A 19,227-nucleotide genomic window follows, 5' to 3' on the forward strand; every position below is an offset into this window, starting at 1 on the left:
GGCCCAGGAACTTCCAGATGCTGCAGGTGTGTGGGGGGTGAGGGCAAGACCTAGAGCCACTCTGGAGAACAGTGTGGAGGTTCCTTAAAAAACTAAAAATAGAGCTACCAGGAGTTCCCATTATGGCTCAGTGGGTTATGAATCCTACCAGTATCCATGAGGACATGAGTTCGATCCCTGGCCTCACTCAGTGGGTTAAGAATCCGGTGTTGCCTCGAACTGTGGTGTAGGTCGCAGATGCAGCTTGGATCCTGAGTGGCTGTGGCTGTGGCGTAAGCTGGCAGCTGCAGCTCTGATTTGACCCCTAGGCTGGGAACTTCCACATGTGGCCCTAATATATATATATATATATATATATGAGCTACCATATGATCCAGGAATCCCACTCCTGGGCATATAGCTGGAAAAGACAAAAACTCTTAATTCGAAAAGATAACATGCACCCCAATATTCACTGTAGCACTATTTACAATAGCAAAGACATGGAAGCAACCTAAATGTCCATCCACAGATGAATGGATAAAGATGATGTATTACAGATACACAAGGGCCCACTACTCAGCCATAAAAAGGAACTGAAATAATGCCATTTGCAACTACATGGATGGACCTAGAGATTATCATACTAAGCGAAGTCAGATAAAGACAAATCTATGTCACTTATATGTGGAATCTAAAAAATAAAAATGATACAGGAGTTCCCACTGTGGCATAGCAGGTTAAAGATCCAGTGCTGTCCCTGTTAATCCCCAGCCTGGAACAGTGGTGTGGCAGAGGTCACAGCTGCAGCTCTGATTCCATCTTTGGCCCAGGAACTTTGATATGCCCCAGGTGTGGCCCCAAAAAACACCTAAATAAATAAAAATAAAATGATACAAATGAACTTATCTACAAAGTAGAAATAGACTCAGGCTATTATTAGCTATAGAAAACAAATTTATGGTTGCCAAAGGGGAAGGGAGGGTGGATAAATTGGGAATGTGGGATAACAGATACACAGCACTACATATAAAATAAACTAGCGCCTACTGTATAGCACAGAGAATGATTGTACCTTGTAACAACCTATAATGGAAAAGAATCTGAAAAAAAGTATACATATATGTATAACCGAATCACTCTTCTGTACACCGGAAACGATGTTAAGTCAACTATACTTCAATATAAATACATGAATAAAAATAAAGAGGAAGTTCCTGCTGTGGCGAGGTGGCTTGATGATCCCGCGTGTCTCTGTTGAGGCGCCAGTGTGAGTCTGGAGCAGTGAGTTAAGGACCCAGTGCTGCTGCAGCTGGGGGTTGGTGGCAGCCCCAGCTCGATGAGATCCCTGGCCGGGGAACTTCCGTATGCTGTGGGTATGGCCAAAAAAGGAAAAAAAAGAAAAAGACCCAGCAGGCAACTAGTGTTTAAATAAAACTCATCTTTATAAACTTGCTCCCATCCCAGTGATCTCCCCTTTGCTAGGGATCCCATCATTTCAATTTCATATTCTTTATAGGATGCTGCTCTTTTTTTTTTTCCCTTTCTCGAGTAATCTTATGCCCAAATCAGTTAACTTTTTCTTAATTAGGTCTCCTGGCCTTCGATCTGTTCTCCCTCCAAGTTATCCTGCTATCACTTAGCTTTCCTAAAACAGGCAACCCACTTAGGAACTCACAGGAGTTTCTTATTACCCGATGCATCCAATCTAAGTGCCTTGACATGGACCTCAAGGCTCTCTAGTTTATTGTTCACCATGTGCCAGACAATGTTCTAGCATTCTTCATCTATTCACTCAGTCCATCCTCACAACCCCAGGAAGTGGATAGTTTACTTTAGATGAGGAAGCTGACGCCACACAGGTTAGGTAAGTTGCCAAGGTTACAAAGCTCTTAAGTGTCCCAGGTCAAGCTGGCTCTAGAACAAGGTGGAAAGGCTCAGTCTGAGGCCCAAGCTCAAGGTCAGAATCCATCAAAACTTTAATGTGAGACATGGGTGAGTCAGTGTCACTGGACCCCATCTTCCTAGCTCATAAAATGAGAGTTGACCTCGTTGGCCTTTAAGTTTCTTTCCCACAGAGTCTACCTGTTCACCCACGTATCCTATTCCTTAACTACCAGACGATTGCTTCACTGTCCCCCACACTGTCCTCAGTGCCACCTCTGACAATGCTCCTGCTACTTCCCTCCCCCCGTCCCAACCTGGCTTCAGCTGCTGGGTGGTCTTGTTCGTTCACCACCAGTGCACCAGTGTCCACATCTGTAATGGCTGGGAAATACTTACCTCAGACTTCCCAGCTCTTCTGTTTTGCTGGCATTTCATCATAGGAAGTGGCTTAAAATAAAGAGGCATGGACATATTTCGATTATAGCGTGGTTCTACTGAAATTATATTTAACGAAATGAATTGCTGACCTGAATTTCTTCAGCGAGTTAGCCTCTCCCAATCCGAGCATCACTGCATTGTCAAGGTACCCCCAGAAACCCAAGAAGAAGGTTCAGGCCAAAGTGGAGGAGCATCAAGAAAACATACTCATGCCCTTTGAAATGCTTTTATTTATAAAATAGCTACTTAAATATAAACATCTCTAGATATAAACACTATTCACAAGAGACTTTTGTGTTGCTGCCTTCTGACCGACCCAGCAGACTCATGGGGCCAGGAGTCCACAGGTGTCTCCTGATTCACCAGGGCTTTAAGGGCCAAGGTGCACTGGGAGGAGCAAGGGCTGTAAGGCTGGTCTTCAATCACTCTCTTAAAAGGCAAAGTTCATGGTTTCCCAGTTCCCAAGCACGCTTCCTATGTGGGGCGGACCTGAAGAATAAGAGCCCTGCTCAAATACAAACTCCGGGGGGAGAGTCTTCGTGTCAGGATTAGCAAATTTCTTCCTGAGACAGAGGGAGGCTGACCAGGCACTTTAGATTCTGTTTGGTTTCCACCATGGTCTCGGAAGCATGAGGGCTGGTGAAACAGAAAATGCTTCCTTCCAAGTCGAGGATAGGCCACTTCTGGGACTGCTTATCCTAATTCAAAGAAGACACAGGCTTATTTGGTGTTTTCTGCATCTGTGGAGAGCAGTGTGCTTGGATGAAGGAGAGAGGCATCCAGTGTCCTACCCGGCGGGACTGGCTTCAGGCCCCAGCAGGATGAGTCCTTCTAATGGAACGGGGGGGCTCTGGTCCTGCTCTCCTAGGAAAGTCTCCCGGTTACTGAGCGCCAGGACACATATCACAGCAGCAGTGACTCTACAGAGCATAGATGACTGTCCGCGAGGTGTGGAGGACAGCACCTATCGGGAAGACAACCTTTCGGGTGAAGGTTCAAAGAAAAGCAAGACCCTAAACATTTTTTAAAAGGAGAAAGAAAATAGCTTGAATTCTGCACAAGCAATCCGGAAATGCAGTGAAATAAATAAAAAAAGATTACAGACGGTAGTGTTTTAGGAACTTAGAAATAACGGGTGTGTGCGAATGTGTACCAGACATGAGGTTTTGAAAGACCAGATTCGGTACATCTGGACAAACTCCTTTGCCACATGCAGAAGCGTGGCCTAAAAGGGCTCCCAGAGAATTCTCTTCATCTGAGTCAGTTCCGGTCAGTTGATCAGGGAGCATGGGGCCACCCCAAACTCAGCATGGCACAACCAACGCCAAATTCTTCTAATGCTACAGCACAGCTTCCAGCATACACGGGATGCTGGTCTACTGACTGGAAATTTCTCTTTCCATAGGCTGACCCAGGACTTGCCTCTCTTCTCACGGTCACTGAAATCACTTGCAAGCCCCAGGGTCCCTTTCAAATTCTAGAAATCCTAGAGAGCATCAAGGTTGACAACCCAGTTGAGGAGAACAAGACTCATCTTGTGGCTCCCCGTGGCATGGTCAAGCAACGCGGGCAGGGCCAGTGTCTCAGGAGCAGGTGCCCTCTCGATGGACACCAGAACCCTTCAGCAGAAGGAAGGGAAGGCAGCAAGGTGGAGCGGGAAGCAGGACAGGTTCAGGTGTACTCAGTTTTGCAGATATAATTGGAGGGAACATAGCCCTTCTTCCCATTGACCTCGGCTAACCACCATTCTGTATTTCCTGTAACATCTTTAAACTCCAGGATCTTGAGTCTCTGATTGGCTGACACACTCAGCTCATTTGGGTTCCGTGCCTTGAAGGAATAGACAGCAAAATAGACCTGGGTGAGGGAGAGAACATGGGAAAGAGCTTAGAGCAAAGCTGTTTAACACAACTTCCTGCGGTGACAGGGACTGCTTGTGCCTACACCATGTAATACGGCAGCCCCAGCCACATGGCCACTGAGCACCTGAAATATGGCAAGATGAAAGAACTTAATCTTAAATTCTAACTCTATCTACTTAAATTTAAATAATATATGCGACTGGGTCACTTTATTGTACAGCAGAAATTGACAGAACATTGTAAATCAACTATCAGAAAAAATTAAAATCTTTTTTTTTTTTTTTTTGTCTTTTGTCTTTTTGTCTGTTGTTGTTGTTGATGTTGTTGTTGCTGTTGTTGCTATTTCTTGGGCTGCTCCCGCGGCATATTGAGGTTCCCAGGCTAGGGGTCGAATCGGAGCTGTAGCCACCGGCCTACGCCAGAGCCACAGCAACTCGGGATCCGAGCCGCGTCTGCAACCTACACCACAGCTCACGGCAACGCCGGATCGTTAACCCACTGAGCAAGGGCAGGGACCGAACCTGCAACCTCATGGTTCCTAGTCGGATTCGTTAACCACTGCGCCACGACGGGAACTCCAGAAAAAATTAAAATCTTAAAACCCACAACTAACCTCAAAGTGAGCGAGGATGATCTCGAGGTGCCCACAATAAAGCTATCATGCAAAGCGAGGGTGGTGCTCAGATGAGAAGTCACGAGGCTCCAGGGGGCACAAGGATGAAGACACCCTGAGGGTTGGGTTTAGGAGCTGCTCGGGGACGAGAGCTGAGGAGGGCAGAAATGGGCTCCTTGCACAAAGTCAGAATGGAAGAAAGAGCCACTTCCTCCTTTAACAGGTCTACAAAAACTGCCTGCTGCGATGTGTGTCCTGGGCTGTGGCTTATAAGAGAACCACAGAAACAGGCATGCCCTGTGCTCGCCTGCAGGACTGAGGAGTAGAGGGGAGGGAGGGCGGGGAACCGAGAAACTAGAGTGAAAACTGGCCTTTGGGAATCAGGAGTTTGGCAGAGGCAACGGCCTCCAGAGCCCAGGGCCAGATTGAGTCTCTCAACAAAGGCAAGGCCATGCTGCAGGTGAGCTCACGAAGGTCGTAAGATACACATGGAGACTCAGTGCCACAAGTGGGCAAAGGTACACCAACAGGTGGGCAGGGCAGGGGTTCTTCAGCTGTGGATGTGAAAGCAGCTAATGTAGGTTTAGGGACTTCCCGTTGTGGCTCAGTGGGTTATGAAACCTACTAGCATCTATGAGGACACAGGTTCAATTCCTGGCCTCGCTCAGTGGCTTAAGGATCCGGCATTGCTGTGAGCTGTGGTGTAGGTTGCAGATGCAGCTCGGATCCAGTGTTGCCGTGGCTGTGGTGTAGGCAGGCGGCTACAGCTCTGATTCGATCCCTAGACTGGGAACCTCCAGATGGCCACAGTTGTGGCCCTTAAAAAAACAAAACAAACAAACAAAAAAACCCCCAAAACATGGAGTTCCCCTTTGTGGCTCAGTGGTTAACAAATCCAACTAGGAACCATGAGGTTGCGGGTTCGATCCCTGGTCTCGCTCAGTGGGTTAAGGATCCGGCATTGCCTGAGCTGTGGTGTAGGCTACAGACTCGGCTCAGATCCCAAGTTGCTGTGGCTCTGGCGTAGGCCAGCAGCTACAGCTCTAATTAGGCCCCTAGCCTGGGAACCTCAATATGCCACAGGAGCAGCCCTAAAAAGACAAAAGACAAAAAAAGAAAAAAAGGGCAAAAAAAAAAAAAAAGTTCAAGAACAGGCCATTACAAAAAGCACAGGAAAAAAAAAAGAGTATTTCTGAATTCTAAACAATAAACATAGAGTTATTTGAAAAAAAAACTGTGAGTTAAACAGCAGACCTCATATAACGGAAGAATCGGCGCCGGGCAAGAGTGGGAAAAGCCTTCTGGAACACGTTGTTAGTGCCCCACGACACGATGGCCTGAGAAGGGTCAGCCACGGAAGGTGCCAGAAGTGGTGGAGCTGCTCACTCTTTGAGCGCCGAGTTTCTACCTGTGCCTGAAGGATCTGGCTGCGAGTCCATCTCCAGGCACCCCCCCCCCACCCCAGGCCCCCAGACAGGCCTCTGACTCACTGGCTGCTGGAGAGCGCCCTCTGCAGCGCGGGGAGGGAGCACTCACCTGGTTGCCCTCCGCCTCGCTACTTCCCGGCTCGCCGTTCCTGTCGTCCGCCGTCGGGGCCGCTCGTGTACCTGCTTTTACAAGGTCTCTACCTTGCCCGCTGCGCCCGGGCACCACGTGACCGGCCATTTCTGGATGCCTGGAGTTTCGGGAGCTCCTCAGGGCGGGGCCGGGCTGGTGAGCGTCTCTGGCCGCAGCGTCTGCCAAGTCCCAGGGCCTCTGCTGGGAGGGGGAGTCTGGGTCCGAGGGGCACCTGCAAGGGCTGCTCTCGGGGTGGAAGGAGGCGCTGAGGGCTCCCTGGTCAACTTCCCTCGGAGAGGCTGCGTCTGGAGGCTGTTTCTGGCCAGGTCCTGCGCTGAAGGTCACGGCCATACTGCTGGGATTGAAAGTCAAGGTGCCCCCGCTGTTCTGCCGCCGAGGGACGCGCGGGGAGGAGCCGCCCGGCTCGGACTCGGTGGAGGAGTGGCTGCCCACGGAGACGTCAGAGTGGCTGCGGCGCGCGTTGTAGGGCTTCAGGAAGGAGCTGTACACGAAGCCTTTGGTGACTGCGGGGAGGAGACACACAAAAGAGTTTTTCCTGAGAGGAGGAAGAGAAAATCAAGAGAGAAGAAACTGGTTCAAGGTCAATGGGGAGACAGCAGTAAGCTGCTTAGGGACACTCAGAACACTCCATCCCAGGGCACAATGTGGCTGGAGGAGACTGAACGCTGTGGGCGCCTGCCAGCTCACGCCTGTTACAACCCAACAACAGGTGAGGGACAAGGGGTGGTGCAAAGACAGTAACAAAAACAGCCACATGTTCGAGTGTGGGCAGATGAGGAAACAAGAGAGCCAGGCCGTGGGAAAAAGGCTAAGGGGGAGACTAAACCAGGGATGCATTCAAGCCCACTGAATGTGGTAAAAAACAAGGGGTTTTAAAAAGCATCCTCAAGGAGTTCCTGTTGTGGCGCAGCGGAAACAAGTCCGACCAGGAAACATGAGGTCTTGGGTTCCATCCCTGGCCTCGCTCCGTGGGTTAAGGATCTGGTGTTGGGGTGAGCTGTTGTGTAGGTCACAGACACGGCTCAGATCTGGCCTGGCTGTGGCTGTGGCCAGCAGCTGTAGCTTCGATTTGACATCTAGCCTGGGAACCTCCATATGCTGCCAGTGTGGCCCTAAAAAGCAAAAAAACAAACAAAAAAAAACCCAGCATCCTCAACAAACAAACAAAACATCCTCAGCCTGACAGAGCCCCTTAGATCCACCTCCCTGCCCACACACTTGAACCTCCACCCTGGTTTAGGAATGCAATGGGAATGTAGTAAGAACTAAAGTAGGAAGCTGCTTCTATTAGGCAGAATAAGCACACAACACATGTACACATGTTCACATGAATAAACTGCCTAAGAAAAGAGAGAGCCCTCAGGTGAAACTTTTAAACACAGATTAAGGATTGAGATCTCTAATCCATAGAAAAAATTATTATATTAAGAAAGAATTATCTGGGAGTTCCCTTGTGGCAGAGCTGGTTAAGGATCTGGCATTGTCACTGCAGTGGCTCAGTTTGCTGCTATGGCGTGGATTTAATTCCTGGCCTAGGATCTTCCACATGCCTTGGGTGTGGCCAAAAAAGATAAAATCACACACACAAAGGAGAAGAAACTATCTGTCAAGGCAAGGATCCAAAGTATGTAACCTTATGTAACCTCTATGGGAGCAAAGGCCATCTCTGTCTTGATGTTCTATCTACTGGGTGATGGGCGGCCCCTGGGTAGACGGTGAGGGTTGGAGGGTTTAAGAGCTGATCCTGATGCTGTGGGCTTCTTGCTACCACTTGACTGATCAGAATCGAGTAGACAAGAACCCCAAGGACAGTGGAGCTTGAATAGCCAGTGTCTGAGTATGAGTGGCTCTTATCTGCCATCACCCTGAGGGCCCCATCCTCCATCCTTCCTTCCCTATGTCTGTATTATTTTGGGTAAGGAGAACATGGGGTTGGGGAAGAGAAAAAAATCCATAAACACCTTTAAGGAAACTGAGAAATGTTAAAAATTTCAATTCCAGTGGTATGAACACATTCATTACAGAGGCCCACAGTCCTTATCTAAAACACTTGGGGCCAGATGTGTTTTGCAATTCAGATTTTTCGATGTGGGAAAGGTAATCGTGTATGTTATAGATTTCAACATTCCATAGTCAAAGCCATTCATGTGCCTTTTTCTTTTTTTGACTTTTCAGGGCCATACCTACAACATATGGAGGTTACCAGGATAGGGGTTGAACTGGAGCTGTAGCCGCCAGCCTATACCACAGCCACAGCCATGCCAGACCCCAGCCGCATCTGCGACCTACACCACAACTCATGGCAACACCGGATCCTTAACCCACTGAGCGAGGCCAGGGATTGAACCTGAATCCTCATGGATGCTAGTCGGGTTTGTTACCACTGAGCCGTAATGGGAACTCCCCATTCATGTTTCTGTAGCAACACATATGACTATTCACACCAAAAGGGAAAAGTAATGACATAAACAGCCTCATATCATTTGTTCAGGTTTTGTCACCATGAGTTTAGATCAGGGCAGGTTTTTGAGTCCGGAGCGGGAGGGAACCCTTTGATTTTTTTCAAAGCTTTTCAGATTTTGGAAATTGTGAAAAAAGTATCATGGATCAGTATTGCTGTTTGTACTTTAAAAAAAAACTGGGGAGTTCCTGTTGTGGCTCACTGGGCTAAGGACCTGATGTTGTCTCTGTGAGAATGCAGGTTTGATCCCTAGCCTTGTTCAGTGGGTTAAGGATCTGGTGTTGCTGCAAGCTATGGCATAGGTTGCAGATGCAGCTCAGATCTGGTGTTGCTGTGGCGTAAGCCTCAGCTATAGCTCTGATTTGACATCTAACTTGGGAACTACCATATGCTCCAGATGGAAAGATGACACAAACAGATTCTTCCAATCCATGCTCTTTGATTGGAAGAATCAATATTGTCAAAATGAATGTACTACCCAAGGTAATCTATAGATTCAATGCAATCCCTATCAAACTACCAATGACATTTTTCACAGAACTAGAACAAAACATTTTAAAGTTTGTTTGGAGACACAAAAGACCCTGAATAGCCAAAGCAATCCTGACAGAGAAAAATGGAGCTGGAGGAATCAGGCTCCCCGACTTTGGACTATACCACAAAGCTACAGTCATTGAAACAGTATGGCACTGACACAAAACCATGAATATAGATCAATGGAACAGGATAGAAAGCTGGGAAATAAACTCACACACCTATGGTCAACTAATCTAAGATAGAGGAGGAAAGAATTACAATGGAGAAATGATGGTCCCTTCAATAAGTGGTGCTGGGAAAATTGGATAGCTACATATAAAAGAATGAAATTAGAACGCTCCCTAACACCATATGCAAAAATAAACTCAAAATGGATTAAAGCCCTAAATATAAGACCAGATACTAAAAAACTCTTAGAGGAAGATACAGGCCAAACACTCTGACATAAACCACAGCAATATATTCTCAGGTCCACCTCCTAGAGTAATGACAATAAAAACAAAAATAAACAAATGGGACCTAATTAAACTTAAAAATTTTTGTACAGTAAAGGAAACCCTAAACAAAATGAAAGGACAACTCACAGAATAGGAGAAAATATTTGCAAATGAAGCAACTGATAAGAGATTAAATTCCAAAACATATAAACACCTCCTGCAACTATCAAAAAACCCACAAAAAACCCCATCAAAAAATGGGCAGATGATCTAGACAATTCTCCAAAGACATACAGATGGCCCCAAAACACATGAAAAGATGTTCAACATCACTCATTAACAAGAGAGATGCAAATCAAAACTATTATGAGGTACCACATTATACCAGCCAGGATGGCCATCATCAAAAAGTCTACAAACAATAAATGCTGGAAAGGCTGTGGAGAAAAAGGAACCCTATTACACTGTTGTTGGGAATGTAAATTGGTGCAACCATTATGGAAAACAGTATGGAGATTCCTCAAAAACTGAAGAATAGAACTACCATTTGATCCAGCAATCCCATTCCTGGGCATCCATCTGCAGAAAACCGTTATTCAAAAAGATACATGTACCCCAATGTTCGCTGCAGCACTATATACGACATCCAAGACGTGGAAGCAACCTAAGTGTCATCAACAAAGGAGTAGATAAAGAGGATGTACATATACACAATGGAATATTACTCAGCCATAAAAAGGAATAACAGCATTCACAGCAGCATGGATGGACCTAGAAATTATCATACTAAGTGCAGTTAGACAGTGAGAGATAAATATCACACGCTGTCACTTACATGTGGAATCTTAAAAAAGCATGCAAATGAACTTATCTGCTGAACAGAAACAGACATAGACTTTGCAAATCTTTTTTTTTTTTTTTGGTCTTTTTTTTTTTTTTTTTTTTTTTAGGCCTACACCTGTGGCATATGGAGGTTCTCAGGCTGGGGGCTGAATGGGAGCTGCAGCTGCTGGCCTATACCACAGCCACAGAAACGCAGGATCCGAGCCACATCTGCCACCCACACCACAGCTCATGGCAATGCTGGATCCCAACCCACTGAGCGAGGCCAGGAATCAAAGCTGCATCCTCATGGATACTGGTCAGATTCATTCCCAATGAGCCATGATGGGAACTCCCAGATGACTTTGAAAATCTTATGGTTACCAAAGGAGACAGACTGTGGGGGGAGGGATGAACTGGGGGTTTGGGATGGAAATGTTCTAAAATTTGGTTGTGATGATAGTTGTACAAATGGTTGTATAAATATAATAAAATTCATTGAATTAAAAAAAAAATTCTGTACCCCTTCCCTACTCCCACCAGACAAGAAAAAGCCATGAGCTATTTTTTAAAAAAGTCATTCCCTAAATAGTCATGAGGTAAAACTGTTTGTTGGGCAGGGGGTATGGGACAGAAGGACTCAAAAGCAAACAGGTTTTATTTTATTTTTTGGCTTCACCCACAGCATGTAGAAGTCCCTGGGCCAGATCAAACCTGGGCAATAGCAGCAACCCAACCCAAGCCACTGCAGTGACAACGCTAAATCCTTCACCCTGTGAGCCATACAGGAACTCTCCTTTCTTACAGGTTTTAAATTCATACTCTCACAAAACACATCTAAAGAGCTGGTGATTCACTCAGGCAAGGACAGAGAGGGCACAGGACCCATCAGGCAGGATTCACTACCTGTAAAGCTATATAAACAAGGCAAGAGCTTGCAAGGTAAGTAATGGATTCTCCTCTGGAATTTTTGTTGTTGTTGTTGTTGTCTTTTTGCCTTTTCTAGGGCTGCACCCACGGCATATGGAGGCTCCCACACTAGGGGTCGAATCGGAGCTGTAGCCACCGGCCTACACCAGAGCCACAGCAAACGTGGGATCTGAGCCGTGTCTGTGACCTACACCACAGCTCACGGCCACGCCGGATCCTTAACCCACTGAGCGAGGCCAGGGATTGAACCTGCCACCTCATGGTTCCTAGTCAGATTCGTTAACCACTGAGCCACAACAGGAACTCCGTCCTCTGGAATTTTTAAAAAACAAAATCAAAGACTAGTTTTACATCAGTAAGGACTTGGGCATTACACTCTCGATATGGAGAGACCTTCTAAGGTTCCTTTCCTTTTTAATCAAAGACTCTCATATATATATATAAATATTCCTTTTTTGTCTTTTTTAGGGCCGCTCCCGCGGCATATGGAGGCTCCCACCCTAGGGGTCGAATCGGAACTGTAGCCGCTGGCCTACGCCAGAGCCACAGCAATGTGGGATCTGAGCCGCGTCTGCGACCTACACCACTGCTCACGGCAATGCCAGATCCTTAACCCACTGAGTGAGGCCAGGGATCGAACCCGCCACCTCATGGTTCCTAGTCAGGTTCGTTAATCACTGAGCCCATCGTGGTTGAGTCACGATGGGAACTCCAAGACTCTCATATTTTTTCCTGGCCCAGACAGAATTGAGGCACAGCCCAAATCAGTCTTTCCTCATTTCACTCCTGTAATCTGTCCTCTACCATTCTTACCTCCATTGTCAATCAGCCAGCGGTTCTGACTGCCCATGGGGTCCTTCTTCTTGATCACACCCACCAAGTCGCCTTCCAGGAGTGAGACATCCAAGTCCTGAGCAGCATTGAAGTTCCGTTCTGCTTGGAAGAGTTTTTCAGGGGGGTATCTTGCCAAGAGGGAGGCCCGGAGTTCTTCCGACTGGCGCATATAACTTGGCTGAAAGGCAATACATGGAAATATCGTCAACAAAACCCCTCCTGGCCATCATCCCAGCAGCTGAATTTAATCCCACATGCTGTCAAAGTCTCAGAAATGGAGGCAACTGTAGCCAACTGCTCCTCTACTCCCATCAGATGTTTGTGTGTGAGTCAGTGTGTTGGGGCTGGGTAAAATTCACCATCTCCTCGGTCATGTTTTGGTGTCTTTGTAGCTAGTAAGAAAATGTGACACTCCCTTAGTTTTACATCTGTTATCCTGTGACCAAAAAAATATGATTAAAAAAATATATATATGATTAAAGTGTCACCTAAAGAATCAAAGTATCTAAGCAATATGACTAGGTCGTCTTCTATTTTACTATGACAAATCTAAACAACTGAGATTTTGGAGTGTCTGCTGTGGTGCAATGGGATCGGCAGTGTCTTGGGAGTGATGGGATGCAGGTTTGATCCCCTGCCCAGCACAGGGGGTTAAGGATCCTGTGTTGTTGCAGCTGCAATTTAGGTTGCAGCTGTGGCTCAGATCTGATCCCGGGCCCGGGAACTCCATATACTGGCACCCGAAAAAAAAAAAAAAAAAAAAGAAAAAAAAGAAAAAAAAAAACCCCACAAGATATTCCTTATCCTGACTTTTCATCTATAAAAACAAATACTATTCATAAAAATAAGAAAAACAAAAAGTGATAAAAAAAATTTGATTCCCTCCTTTTATATAAGTTAACGTTTTTGGGATTATGGGGGCAAAAATGCTGTAGGCAAAGATAGATAAGTATTATTTATTTATTTGATTATTTGCCACACCTACAGCATGGGAAGTTCCAGAGCCAGGGAGAGAACCTGTGCCACAGTGGCAACCCAAGCCACAGCAGTGACAACCCAGATCCTTAACGTGCTGTGCCACCAGGCAACTCCAAATCAGTAGTCTTTTAGATGATGCCCCCAAATAATCTGGTGTATCTTACTCTACTTTTCAGACTATGGATGACCTGAGTTCAAAAAGAAAATAACTCCAGGTAAAAAAGAAATTAGCCCTTAACTGTTTGGCAGTATATCACATTATTACCTTTTCCAACATATGGTCAAAAACAGGGAGCCTGGCAGACCTGACGTACCCTTACGTTTCCTTAACTGACTGATACAAGTATTACAGTAATCCTCTAGTAATGCCTTTGACTGTATAGACTAAGATCCAAGATAGGTTTTCCGAGGAAAGTCTGATTTTTTTTTTTGTCTTTTTGCCTTTCCTAGGGCCGCTTCCCATGGCATATGGAGGTTCCCAGGCTAGGGATCGAATCGGAGCTGTAGCTGCTGGCCTGTGCCAGAGCCACAGCAATGCCAGATCTGAGCCACGCCTGCAACCTACACCACAGCTCCCAGCAACGCCAGATACTTAATCCACTGAGCAAGGCCAGGGATCGAACCCGAAACTTCATGGTTCCTAGTCGGGTTTGTTAACCACTGCGCCACGACGGGAACTCCAAAAGTCTGAATTTTGAAGTCTGTACCAGGAGGCACACTGGTGGTGCCCGGTGACAGTGAGTGAGGGAATGAATGAATGCATGCATGACATATTCCAACACAGTAACTTTTATTCTCCCAGAGTATTTAAACTCCTATTAAATTGCTAACCTGTAGTGGCAGAGGTGGGTGCATCAATATTAATAATAACGATGACAGTATTATGTGTCCTCCTCAAGAGTGCTTACGATTGATAGGGATAGAGTAGGATAATTAAATAGTTTAGACCACCTCTCAGAGTATTGACAACAAAAACAAAGATAAACAAATGGGACCTAATCAAACTTCAAAGTTTCTGCACAGCAAAGGAAACCCTAAACAACACGAAAAGACAACCCATAGAATGGGAGAAAATCTTTGCAAGTGAATCGACTGACAAAGGATTAATCTCCAAAATCGATAAACAACTTCTGCAGCTCCATACCAAAAAAACAAACAAGCCTATCAAAAAATGGGCAGAAGATATAAACAGACAGTTCTCCAAAGAAGACATACAGATGGCCGAGAAACACATGAAAGGATGTTCAACATCACTCATTATTAGAGAGATGCAAATCAAAACCACGATGAGGTACCACCTTACACCAGCCAGAATGGCCATCATCCAAAAGTCTACAAACAGTAAATGCTGGAGAGGGTGTGGAGAGAAGGGAACCCCATTACACTGTTGGTGGGATTGTAAATTGGTGCAACCACTGTGGAAAGCAGTATGGAGATGCCTCAGAAAACTAAATATAGAACTACCATTTGATCCAGCAATCCCACTCCAGGGCATCTACCCAGAGAAAACCACAACTTGCAAAGACACATGTACTCCAATGCAGCACTATTTACAATAGCTAAAACATGGAAACAACCTAAATGTCCATCAACAGAGGAGGGAATCAAAAAGATGTGGTACATATACACAATGGACTATTACTCAGTCATTAAAAAGAACGAAATACCAGCATTTTTTGCAACATAGATGGACCTAGAAACTATCATGCTAAGTGAAGTCAGCCATACAATGAGACACCAACATCCAATGCTTTCACTGACATGCGGAATCTGAAAAAAGGACAGACTGAATTTCCTTGCAGAACAGATGCTGACTCACAGACATTGAAAAACTTATGGTTTCCGGAGGAGACAGTTTGGGGGGTGGGGGGATGTGCTTGGGCTGTGGGATGGAAATCCTGTGAAATCAGATTGTGATGATCATTATACAACTACAGATGTGATAAATTCATTTGAGTAATAAAAAAAATTTAAAAAAATAAATAGTTTAGAAACTCCACTAGGGGATTAAAGACAAAGGGAATAATGACTTTAAGGGAGTTTGAGAGACTGTTGTAAACTAACGACCACTCAAGGAAAGAATCCAGTAATTTAGCCATAATCTACACTGCCTTGAAGGAAGACCAGGTGCATCTAAGCTCCAGGCATCCCCAAGCCACAAACCCTGATAGTTCAAACACAAGACAATAGATAATGGTCTTGCTACATGAAGTCAGGGAGTTAATGGTCCTTGAAGAGTAGCATTTCTGCATGTCACCAAGATAGGAATATAGGTGAAAGGGGGCCTTATACAGAAACCTGTGATGAATTACCATATTTTAGTATCTGTCAACACCTTTTGCTAATAGACATGGCTTAAATAGTGCCACGACAGTCCCACTTAAACCATATCGGGTCAAAGGAGAAATTTAATGATGTAAGCCTTGACATCCACCCAAAATGAGGCAGATTGTGCTCTTCTCCCCTCCCCACTTTTTCTTTGATTATAAAAATGTGGCCCTTTTGTTCTCAGGGCTGTGCTCCCGTGCCTGCCTGCTTGTGTCTCTCACAAGCATCCTATGCTAATAAACTCACTCTGCCTATCAATTTGCTTCACGCTGAATTTTTCTGAGGAGACGAAAGAACCTGAGCTTCAGTAAGTGGTTGAAACCTCAGGTGAGAGGTTTCAATTAAATGAAGTGGGTTCAAGTCCCCTCCTAACTCAGGGACCAGAGGTTCAAGTCCATACAAGAAGGAGTGCAGTTTCACTATGTGCCAAGCAATATCTAGGTGCTTTATAGATTTTAATACATTTAAACCTCATAACAACGGTATGATGCAGGTGTAACTGTTATCAGAATGTTGCTACCAGAATCCGTGTTCTTGTTCATGGAGCCAAAGAATGAACTTGGTGAACACAGAGGCAGCAAGCAAGCAAGTCTTTTTGTTTGTTTGTTTTTATTTTTTAGGGCCATACTCGTGGTGTATGGAGGTTCCCAGGCTAGGGGTCCAATTGGAGCTGTAGCTGCTGGCCTACACCACTGCCACACAACATGGGATCTGAGCCATGTCTGCAACCGACACCACAGCTCACGGCAACACCGGATCTTTAACCCACTGAGCAAGGCCAGGAATCGAACCCGAGTTATCATGGATACTAGTCGGATTGGTTAACCAATGAGCCACAATAGGAACTCCGAAAAAGTCTTTATTACAGGAAAGCAAATAGCCCCCAGCACAGACACTGGGAGGGGGAGGAAGAGTCCCCCTTTCTATTGTTCTATGGAGGTTTTTATCTCTTAAAGACACGAGTACCAACGTGGGGTCCAGATACCAGTTCCTCTTCCCACTGGCCTTGCTGGTTTACCTGTATCGGGCCTTGTCCAATAGGGACTTTAGAGTCAGGGATGCTCTGTAAGTTTTATGGTCCTTTTGGTCTTTTTTCCCCTAGACTTAAGAGTTGCTACTCTTTAGTTTATTTTTGTCTTTTTGCCATTTTCCTGGGCCCCTCCCATGGCATATGGAGGTTCCCAGGCTAGGGGTCGAACTGGAGCTGTAGCCGCTGGTCTACACCACAGCCACAGCAACACGGGACCCAAGCCGTGTCTGCAACCTACACAACTCACAGCAACGCCGGATCCTTAACCCACTGCGCAAGGCCAGGGATCGAACCCGCCACCTCATGGTTCCTAGTCAGATTCGTTAACCACTGAGCCACGGACGGGAACTCCTCCAAGAGTCACCACTCTTTACATTCTTTTGCTAACAGTCAAATGTATGGGTCAGGGGTTAATTCCCACCGTGACGTAAAACAAATGTACTTTCAATAGTTAATCTTCCAACAAGCAAGGCCTGTTTGTCTGGATTAGTTTTTACAAATCTTGAACCATGGACATTAATCAGTGAATATATCGAAGCCCCTGTTTCTACACTAACTACCTGAATTATCTGTGTTTTAGCAATGAGGAAACCAAGGCACCTGCTCAAGGACAGAGTGAACCAGTGTCAGTCGTGGGATCTGGACCTCGGCTCACACGTTCACACCTTCACCAGTAGGCCACACAAGCCTCTCCGGTTCCACTCACCAGGCCCAGGAGCGGTTTTCGGGTGGACTGGCGGTCTGTGGTTTTCCTCTCAAACGGCCTCTTGGTGGCAGGAAGGGACTCTGGGAAGAAGGTGAAAACCTGGAGCTGCTGCAGGACCCTGCTGTGCTCCTCGTGGAAGACGGCAATCAGGTTCCCCTCCCTGCCGGTGACTTTGAGCAACTGGAGTCCACACACAGGGAAGAGAAGAGACGGAGGAAAAAGAACATGTGTGAATGATCCCAGAACTCATTTCCGCGGTCTCAGGAAACCTCCTCGAGCCCAGCTGCAGTGGCTCAGAGAGCCACCAACACCGCAGCTCAGGGCCCGCAGGTCAAGCTGGTGGCTCTCTGCAATCACTCAGGGTGGAAAAGAGCCATTTAAAGGCCACAGGTTCCGCAGCACCATGAAGGGACCAAGAATTCTGACACGGTTAATCGACCTAGTTTAATAACGTCTCTGACAACCCCGCTGTGCGTGCCCAGAAAAACTTCGGGAGAACTTCGGGGATGACATCCCCCCTGGGGAAGGCGGGGGCTCACCGAGAGCAGCGGCTTCAGCTGCTCCAGCGCCTGGCGCACGAAGTCGCAGTGGGCCTCGGCATAGCCGTGCACACAGTTGCTGAAGAGGCCCTGTGCGTACTGGTGGAACTTCGGCAGCTCGTCCAGCAGCTGGGCGTTCAGGGCCTCGTAGTTGTTCCGGGCCGACTGCAGCTCCTCCAGAGTCTTCTTGTCCTTCAGCTTCTCTGCCCGTTCTGTGCAGTTATAGAAGTCCAGAAGCTTGTCAAAGCGTTTCTGCACCAGCTTGTGGGGCCCTGTGAACATGCTCAGTAACTGATTCAGGGGAGAGATGACCAGCCGCTCTGTCCTCTCCTTCTGCGGGGATGAGAAAGGCACCGTGCTCAGTGTCCTGTATTTGTCATTCACCAAACACTCTTCCAGTGCATTTTGTTATGTGCTGTGCCACCCGCTTTGCTCCTAGTGCTCAAGCTAAACCCCTGCAGATCCCACAGGCTCTGCCTACGTAAACACATGTTCCATAAAGCTTCTCGCCCAGCAATCTGCACACACCAAAGATACATATGCATAGTGGATAACAAATGCTAAAGCACATACATTACCATGATATTTGCATTATAACCAGACATGACCATTTGGTATCAATTCTTATCTGCACTGCCTGCCTACACACACACACACACACACACACACACACACACTCAATATAACTTGCTTGAATTTAACTTGAGATTCAGTTGTTACATAATGGGTGAGAAACCTTCACCCATCATACCTCTTCTTTTATTTTATGGCCGAACTCATGGCATACAGAATGTGGCTGAGGACTGAATCCAAGCCACAGCTACAAACTGTGCGGCAACGCTCTATCCTTTAACCTACTCCTCTGCAGCAACCTGAGCTGCTGCAGTCAAATTCTTAACCCATTACACCATGGCGGGAACTGCCATCATACCTCTTCTAATCATAACTACTAATGATATCTGTATTCACACTTTTCAAAGGATTTTTCTCTTCTTCCTAGAAGGATAGACATTGAGGGTACAGTAGTGACACATAAAGAACTTAAATAGGTACTTAGTAAATTTTTTTTTTTTCCTTTCAGGGCCGTACCTGCGGCATACGGAGGTTCCCAGGCTAGGGGTTGAATCGGAGTTGTAGCTGCTGGCCTACACCACAGCCACAGCAATGCAGGATCTGAGCCGAGTCTGCGACCTACGCCACAGCTCGAGGCAATGCTGGATCCTTAACCCACTAATCGAGGCCAGGAGTCGAACCCACCACCTCACAGT

At 46.4% G+C, this 19,227-nt stretch overlaps 1 protein-coding gene across 8 annotated transcripts in view; it reads right to left on the bottom strand.

Annotated features, from left to right (window-relative positions):
• Positions 1–2,514: 2,514 nt before the first annotated feature.
• Positions 2,515–19,227, bottom strand: part of DNMBP (dynamin binding protein) — a 123,733-nt gene continuing 107,020 nt past the window's right edge. For all 8 annotated transcript variants that reach the window (XM_001929395.8, XM_021072337.2, XM_084995092.1 and 5 more), the window contains 5 exons: positions 17,960–18,292; positions 17,421–17,600; positions 12,358–12,556; positions 6,316–6,860; positions 2,515–4,161 (listed from right to left, as the gene is read on the bottom strand). In XM_001929395.8, the coding sequence (XP_001929430.5) occupies positions 3,976–4,161; positions 6,316–6,860; positions 12,358–12,556; positions 17,421–17,600; positions 17,960–18,292 (1,443 nt within the window). In that variant the 3' untranslated portion in view covers positions 2,515–3,975. The remainder of the gene's footprint in view (positions 4,162–6,315; positions 6,861–12,357; positions 12,557–17,420; positions 17,601–17,959; positions 18,293–19,227) is intronic.

The sequence above is a fragment of the Sus scrofa genome, chromosome 14 (assembly GCF_054392235.1).
Source record: "Sus scrofa isolate SSC_HxYL_T2T_F1_AM1 chromosome 14, Sscrofa_HxYL_maternal_Yorkshire_Landrace_v2.0, whole genome shotgun sequence".
Taxonomy (NCBI): domain Eukaryota; kingdom Metazoa; phylum Chordata; class Mammalia; order Artiodactyla; family Suidae; genus Sus; species Sus scrofa.